Source organism: Littorina saxatilis, linkage group LG13 (genome assembly GCF_037325665.1).
Source record: "Littorina saxatilis isolate snail1 linkage group LG13, US_GU_Lsax_2.0, whole genome shotgun sequence".
NCBI lineage: Eukaryota > Metazoa > Mollusca > Gastropoda > Littorinimorpha > Littorinidae > Littorina > Littorina saxatilis.
This window is the reverse complement of record NC_090257.1, coordinates 1050843-1059700: the sequence shown is the minus strand read 5'-3', so window position 1 is coordinate 1059700 and position 8858 is coordinate 1050843. Positions and strand designations below refer to the sequence as shown.

The 8858-nt window shown below is 45.8% G+C and overlaps 1 protein-coding gene across 1 annotated transcript in view; it reads left to right on the top strand.

Moving 5' to 3' along the window:
• The window catches only part of LOC138946219 (uncharacterized), a 138564-nt gene that overhangs the window by 109229 nt on the left and 20477 nt on the right, over window positions 1-8858 (top strand). Inside the window, exons 30-31 of the mRNA XM_070317743.1 lie at window positions 2496-2604; window positions 4924-7463. Coding sequence (XP_070173844.1) covers window positions 2496-2604; window positions 4924-7463 — 2649 coding nt within the window. The remainder of the gene's footprint in view (window positions 1-2495; window positions 2605-4923; window positions 7464-8858) is intronic.

Sequence of the window (8858 nt, the reverse complement as noted above, 5' to 3'; positions counted from 1 at the left end):
ACTCTCACCTCTGGTCAACACGTACTGTTCTATTTTCAGTCCTTTCACGAGAGTGCAGCGACGACTCTCTCCTCTGGTCAACACGTACTGTCCTATTTTCAGTCCTTTCACGAGAGTGCAGCGACGACTCTCTCCTCTGGTAAACACGTACTGTCCTATTTTCAGTCCTTTCACGAGAGTGCAGCGACGACTCTCTCCTCTGGTCAACACGTACTGTCCTATTTTCAGTCCTTTCACGAGAGTGCAGCGACGACTCTCACCTCTGGTCAACACGTACTGTCCTATTTTCAGTCCTTTCACGAGAGTGCAGCGACGACTCTCTCCTCTGGTCAACACGTACTGTCCTATTTTCAGTCCTTTCACGAGAGTGCAGCGACGACTCTCACCTCTGGTCAACACGTACTGTCCTATTTTCAGCCCTTTCACGAGAGTGCAGCGACGACTCTCTCCTCTGGTAAACACGTACTGTCCTATTTTCAGTCCTTTCACGAGAGTGCAGCGACGACTCTCTCCTCTGGTAAACACGTACTGTCCTATTTTCAGTCATTTCACGAGAGTGCAGCGACGACTCTCACCTCTGGTCAACACGTACTGTCCTATTTTCAGTCCTTTCACGAGAGTGCAGCGACGACTCTCACCTCTGGTCAACACGTACTGTCCTATTTTCAGTCCTTTCACGAGAGTGCAGCGACGACTCTCACCTCTGGTCAACACGTACTGTCCTATTTTCAGTCCTTTCACGAGAGTGCAGCGACGACTCTCACCTCTGGTAAACACGTACTGTCCTATTTTCAGTCCTTTCACGAGAGTGCAGCGACGACTCTCTCCTCTGGTAAACACGTACTGTCCTATTTTCAGCCCTTTCACGAGAGTGCAGCGACGACTCTCTCCTCTGGTAAACACGTACTGTTCTAATTTCAGCCCTTTCACGAGAGTGCAGCGACGACTCTCACCTCTGGTCAACACGTACTGTCCTATTTTCAGTCCTTTCACGAGAGTGCAGCGACGACTCTCACCTCTGGTCAACACGTACTGTCCTATTTTCAGTCCTTTCACGAGAGTGCAGCGACGACTCTCTCCTCATGTCAACACGTACTGTCCTATTTTCAGTCCTTTCACGAGAGTGCAGCGACGACTCTCTCTCTGGTCAACACGTACTGTCCTATTTTCAGTCCTTTCACGAGAGTGCAGCGACGACTCTCTCCTCTGGTCAACACGTACTGTCCTATTTTCAGTCCTTTCACGAGAGTGCAGCGACGACTCTCACCTCTGGTCAACACGTACTGTCCTATTTTCAGCCCTTTCACGAGAGTGCAGCGACGACTCTCTCCTCTGGTAAACACGTACTGTCCTATTTTCTGTCCTTTCACGAGAGTGCAGCGACGACTCTCTCCTCTGGTAAACACGTACTGTCCTATTTTCAGTCATTTCACGAGAGTGCAGCGACGACTCTCACCTCTGGTCAACACGTACTGTCCTATTTTCAGTCCTTTCACGAGAGTGCAGCGACGACTCTCACCTCTGGTCAACACGTACTGTCCTATTTTCAGTCCTTTCACGAGAGTGCAGCGACGACTCTCACCTCTGGTCAACACGTACTGTCCTATTTTCAGTCCTTTCACGAGAGTGCAGCGACGACTCTCACCTCTGGTAAACACGTACTGTCCTATTTTCAGTCCTTTCACGAGAGTGCAGCGACGACTCTCTCCTCTGGTAAACACGTACTGTCCTATTTTCAGCCCTTTCACGAGAGTGCAGCGACGACTCTCTCCTCTGGTAAACACGTACTGTTCTAATTTCAGCCCTTTCACGAGAGTGCAGCGACGACTCTCACCTCTGGTCAACACGTACTGTCCTATTTTCAGTCCTTTCACGAGAGTGCAGCGACGACTCTCACCTCTGGTCAACACGTACTGTCCTATTTTCAGTCCTTTCACGAGAGTGCAGCGACGACTCTCTCCTCATGTCAACACGTACTGTCCTATTTTCAGTCCTTTCACGAGAGTGCAGCGACGACTCTCTCCTCTGGTAAACACGTACTGTCCTATTTTCAGTCCTTTCACGAGAGTGCAGCGACGACTCTCACCTCTGGTCAACACGTACTGTCCTATTTTCAGTCCTTTCACGAGAGTGCAGCGACGACTCTCACCTCTGGTAAACACGTACTGTCCTATTTTCAGTCCTTTCACGAGAGTGCAGCGACGACTCTCACCTCTGGTAAACACGTACTGTCCTATTTTCAGTCCTTTCACGAGAGTGCAGCGACGACTCTCTCCTCTGGTAAACACGTACTGTCCTATTTTCAGTCCTTTCACGAGAGTGCAGCGACGACTCTCTCCTCTGGTAAACACGTACTGTCCTATTTTCAGTCCTTTCACGAGAGTGCAGCGACGACTCTCTCCTCTGGTAAACACGTACTGTCCTATTTTCAGTCCTTTCACGAGAGTGCAGCGACGACTCTCTCCTCTGGTCAACACGTACTGTCCTATTTTCAGTCCTTTCACGAGAGTGCAGCGAGTCACGTGCGCCATGACCGTGCTCCTCACCGGCATGCTGGCCAACCTCATGTTCTTCGGAATACCGTCCAGTGACCCAGAACAACAGGTAATAGAGCTAGAATCGGATGCAAGGCTGGGAGGGTGTTGAACGTATGTGTTTTTGTGTGCTTATGAGCCTCATTTTCATTTTTCATTTATCCTACATACGTGAGAGAGACACTCGTGAGATAATAATCGTTCAAATCACACGTGTGTATATCATGCAAATGAGGTCATGTCAACCAAGTCTGGCGGGGACCTGTTTTTCCACTGCTTATGGTGCCAAAATGACCGAGACAAGCGTCATTATAGAGAAAAAAAATTGCGCTCGCTAATGACCCTCGATGAAATTTTAGAACTAACACGTCACGCCACACTTTCAGAGTGACGTTTCTTTACTTTGACGTAATAGATTGCACGAGGCTTTAGAAGAGATCGAGGTTCCAAAACAAGCGTCTTCAATTTAGCTGCCTCGACTGCAGGACATTTTTAGTAAAATACACGTAAGTACAGTATGTAGGATAAACAGAATACTACATCGGACACGCTTTTCACAACATCCGGAGCATGTGCCACGCTTCCGATCGGCTTTCCCTTGTGATCGGGGTGAATACTAACTATGGTGTGCATGCTATGCAGCGTGTGCTGAATAAACACGTGCACATGTTCCTCTTGTATTGATAACTTAGTATAACATTATTGGTGTCACATACAAAACAAATGTTACGTCCTTACTGCAAGCAACACTAGACATTTTAAAACCAACTAATAGCTATCCTAGGTCATGAATAATTGAATCGAAACAATATTATCATTTTTTCCTTTCAGGTGAGATATCTTTATTTGTCTACTGATTCTGTCTATGTGCGCATATAGTCGGTATACAGTGGAATATCCCATAACGACCCCTCCTTATAACTACACCCCGCGTTTTCCGATCGATTTTTCTGAACATATTTAAGGTTGTTATTGGGAAGTTTAACTATACAATCAACTTGGCCTTGAAAAAAAATGGAACAAGGGACTGCAGGTGAGAGAATTGGAACAAGGGACTGCAGGTGAGAGAATTAGAACAAGGGACTGCAGGTGAGAGAAATGGAACAAGGGACTGCAGGTGAGAGAAATGGAACAAGGGACTGCAGGTGAGAGAAATGGAACAAGGGACTGCAGGTGAGAGAATTGGAACAAGATAACAATGACAATATTCTCACCAGAAAGCAGCAACAAGAATACAACAAGTCGCGTAAGGCGAAATTACTACATTTAGTCAAGCTGTGGAACACACAGAATGAAACTGAACGCACTGCATTTTTTCACAATGACCGTAGTCCGCCGCTTGTGCAAAACGGAGTGAAACTGACGAGCCTGTTCAGCGCGGTAGTGGTTTTGCTGTGCTGCATAGCACGCTTTTCTGTACCTCTCTTCGTTTTAACTTTCTGAGCGTGTTTTTAATCCAAACATATCATATCTATATGTTTTTGGAATCAGGAACCGACAAGGAATAAGATGAAATTGTTTTTAAATCGATTTCGGAAATTTAATTTTGATCATAATTTTTATATTTTTAATTTTCAGAGCTTGTTTTTAATCCAAATATATCATATTTATATGTTTTTTGAATACGGAAATGATGTAGAATAAGATGAACGTAAATTCGAATCGTTTTATATACAAAAAAATTATTTCAATGTTCAGATTTTTAATGACCAAAGTCATTAATTAATTTTTAAGCCACCAAGCTGAAATGCAATACCGAAGTCCGGCCTTCGTCGAAGATTGCTTTACAAAAATGTCAATCAATTTGATTGAAAAATGAGGGTGTGACAGTGCCGCCTCAACTTTTACAAAACCCCGGATATGACGTCATCAAAAGTATTTATCGAAAAATTGAAAAAACCATCTGGGGATATCATTCCCAGGAACTCTCATGTAAAATTTCATAAAAATCGGTCCAGTAGTTTGGTCTGAATCGCTCTACACACACACACGCACAGACAGACAGACACACACACACATACACCACGACCCTCATCTCGATTCCCCCTCTATGTTAAAACATTTAGTCAAAACTTGACTAAATGTAAAAACAAGAATTAGTTTCGACTTAGTGTCGTCCCTAACGGTAACCAAAAAAAGAAGAAAGAAGAAGATTTTTAGATTTTGTTTCAAGGTTAAAGGCACGTTACACTCTGTCTGTATTCTTCTGTGCTCGTTCTCTTCATTGTCTTTTTCTGTCAACTCTTCTTTTTAGCTTATTGTTTTAGTAACTTGTGCTGACGAAGACGTAAAGTCGAAACTAATTGTTGTTTTTGTATTGTTGTTGCGGTGTTCTGGTGAGTACATTATCATTGTTATCTAGTTCAACTTGGCCTTGGTTTGCCTTCAGGTGACCAAAGGGCCGCTCAGGCTGAACCTGCGTTCCATCGCGATCGGCATTGAGAGCGCCCTGGTGGTGATGCCTATCAACATGCTGATGGGGGCGCTCTTCTCGCAGACCAGCCGCCGGCCCTCGACCCGCAAGTATCCCGTGTTCGACCTGGATGAGGAGTGCTTCCACAATGCCCCCGAGGACACGGACAGCATCGGCAGCTTCTCCCTCGAAAACGACAGCGAGATTGAAGCCTCATCCTCGGTAAACGACTCCTCGCCTGAAGCCTCATCGAACACCGCCTCGCCTGAAGACTCGGGGAACACCACCTCGCCTGAACCCTCGCTGAACAACACCTCGCCTGAACGCTCGCTGAACAACACCTCGCCTGAACCCTCGCTGAACAACACCTCGCCTGAACGCTCAGTGGACACCCAGTCGTCTGTACACTCAGGGTCCAAGCCAGGCGGTGCTGTGGAGGTTGGTGTCAGCAGCAGCGATGGGTTGACCACTGGCAGCGGTGAAACGTCCCAGAATATAGTCCAAGACATATCTGGGGGCAACGAGTTGGAGAAAAAGAGTCACTCCGATGTTAAGGTCAGCTCGGTCTCAGACAAGAATGAAAACTTCTCTGCTGCTGATATGGAGCTGAGTGAGAGTCAGCGTGCTAGCGCTGCTCTTGTTCACAATGACGTGAAACATCACGACGAAAGTGGTCGAATGTCGACCAAACAGTTCGGTTCTCGTGAAGCTTTCTTCGGGACTGATTCAAGTTTTACAGTTGCTGAAGCGAGTGGGGGAAGCGATGCTAGAGATAGTTTGAGTAACAACATCTGTCATCTCCCCACCAGCAAACCATTTGCTGCTGAAAGAGGCAAGAAACCTGCCAGTAGCGTTGACAATAACTTGAACAGCAACAACTCTGCTTACATGAACAACAGCAAAGAAACTCAAGTCAAGAAACCCAAGCGTACTGATGCCTCGAAGCCAGAATCTGGCAGGCTTAGCTCTGACAGCCAGCAACGACCCTATAGAACGGGCCATCTCTCGGAGCAGTTCAGCTTCATCACAGCGACACCGTGGTTCCAGAACGCCTTGACACACCTCAGACACAACGTGGTCAGGCTGGTGGGAGAGAGCAGGAAAAGGGACAAGAGACATTCAGATAAAGCTCTTCCCAGCTCACAGACGAACAGCACTTATTCATGTGGAGCTTACTTTGATAAGCTAAAAGCAAACAAGCAAGAGTTTCTTCAACCGCAAGGTGTTAAAGAGCCAACTACTGGATCTACAGATAGTGCTAATGCAAACACAAAAGTGATTTTGGAGAAAACAAAAAGTATGCAACAGACGGCAATGTTCGAGGCGTGTGCCTCTGTTGAAGGAAAAGGCAATACTGAGGCAAAGGCCTGTACAGCGATTAAGACCAGTATGGAGGCAATTACTAGTATCGAGGCCAAAGGCAAAGGAATCACCGAGGCCGTATTGCAGTCGGAGACAAGTACTAACCAGCTCTTTGAAATAAAGCTATCCCCGGGTGTTCCTCCCTGTCGTGAGAAATGGGAGCAGACCCCGCTAGGAGAAGCGAGAGAGCAAAGAGAGCTACCCTCAGAAACAGAGAGTTATACCACATCATACCCACAGGGCGTTGAAAACGAGAGAGGAGACTGTTCGAGGAAGTCATACTTGGACAAACTAAAGGAAAAGACGAGTAGAAGAAAAGCCAAACTACATCAGCCAGATACATTGACTGCTGTTGTTCCAACACACATTGGCAGTGGTGATCAAGCTCCAAAGCAAAACGAAGACGGGGAGAGTGAATTCTATTCATCCAAAGAACTAAACAGCAAGCAACAGATGCAGACTCGGCCCCGAAAAGAGAACAGTTCACCACAACAACAGAGGAAGGCTAAACTCTCTGAAAAAGTGACAAAGCGTTCTGCTGGGCCTAGGCCACAGGCATGTTGGTTCTGCTCACAGATTCCGGGTCAAGAAACAACCATTCGAAATCATGAAGCCTTCACTGAAAAAAGAGTTACGCCCAAAAGAAGGGAGAGTTCCAAGATCAAATCAGACGGTAATAAAAAAACCTTCAAAGCCAAACTGAGAAAGCTTGGCTTGAGGTCGTGTAAGCAGGACCCCGACCCAGCTCCAGAGGCCAGAGACCCTGTTGAAGACATCCCCTTTGACACCATCCTTCAGTACCATGACTACGAGTACGAGCAGTTTCAAAAGAAAGGCCCCAGAGCCCTCAAATCGTTCAGGCGTCGAGCGGCCCAGTGCATGGCAGAAGATTTACTCAATTCCAACGTAAATGCGGCTTCTGCAACAGGCCTCCACACCTTGAACAAAAATCAAAACGCAGCCGGTGAACGCAGAAAATCCGGATCCAAAAGCAAGTTATCCAAGTCGGGCAGCTTCGACGTGGAGGATGATGACAACGATGACGACGACAGTGAGGTGATTCCCCCAGGTCGCTGCACTCAGTGCATGACAGTCACCTATAACCGCGTGTTGACTACGGTACTCTGTTTATTTTGCTGTCGGTGCCCAGCTGGGTAAGTAACTGCATGCTTCCTTTGGTGGTAAGATACTACAGGAGATATTGTCCTTGGCGAATTTTATTTTGTGATGTACTGTCCGTCCGTTCTGTTGTCGTTACTGTTTTTAGTTTTTTTTACACTGGCCTAAGCATTTTGAGGGGTACTGATACCTTGCAGACTGTGTGGCTTTGTATATGGTCTTATCAAACTAAAGCAAGTCGCGTGAAGGGGTATAAAAACATTTAGTCAATCTATAGGTATCAAATTAAAAGATCAACACCGAAAGACAGTCATCGCCGAGACTGCCTGAAGTTAGTCTCGGCTAACCATACCTGAAGACGGAGACGGGTCACGCTCGTCTTCGCGAAGCAGGCAAACTTACTTCTTTTCTATAATTCTGGGTAAGTTTTTAAAGTAAACATCACATATCTATATATTTTTGAATTCAGGAGAAGATTAGGAATACAATGCAATCATGGTTGAATCTGTAGGAGAAAATGAGTTTTTAATGAAAATTTAATGAGCAAACTAATTAATTAATGTTTAAGCTGTCAAGCTGAAATGCAATACCAAAGTCCGGACTTAGTCAAAGATTGGTTGACAAAAATTTCAATTGACTAAATGTGACCCTCCACCACGAAATGAGTCGCATGTCACCTCGCGCGGTTCTGCGCTAGGCTTAATATAAGTCCGGGGAGTGTCTGGTAACAGTGTGGGGGTCACCTTAGTCACAGGCTTATAACTCAAACAGTTTTCGCTCTTTTCTAAAACGGTTTTCACCACTGGATAGAGCATAAAAATCTCTGTAGGAAAATGTACAAATATGAAAATCCTGCAAAGGTGACATGCGACTCATTGAGTCATTCCGTGGTGGAGGGTCACAAATGTACAGAAAGACACGTTTTTCAAGTTACAAAACCTTGACCCCATTGACGCTCAACATAGCCTCGTTGGTGGTGATTTGACACCATGTTCATTCGGGTTGTCACCACTTCATGGACGATAGCTCTGAGATCTTCCAGGCGTTAGATATAACACATACCTTTGAAAACTGAAATGTCGCTGTTATTGAACTGTGATGCTCGATGTAGCTATCAACTGCAAGGAATATCTAGAGTGGTTGTCTGGCTCCTGTAACTGAGAAATGACATACAATCAATGTAGCGGTCATTCTGCCATGAAGTGCAGGGGGCTGATTCCACCTAAACACGCAGACACCTGGGCAGCGCGACTTGTTGCTGCTAGCTTTCCACTGGGAGGAAGCAACCCAAATGTCCAAGCATTGGGATAATAGAGTATATATGCAATGAAACAAAATCTGAACAAGTCGCGTAAGGCAAAAATACAACATTTAGTCAAGTAGCTGTCGAACTCACAGAATGAAACTGAACGCAATGCAACGCAGCAATA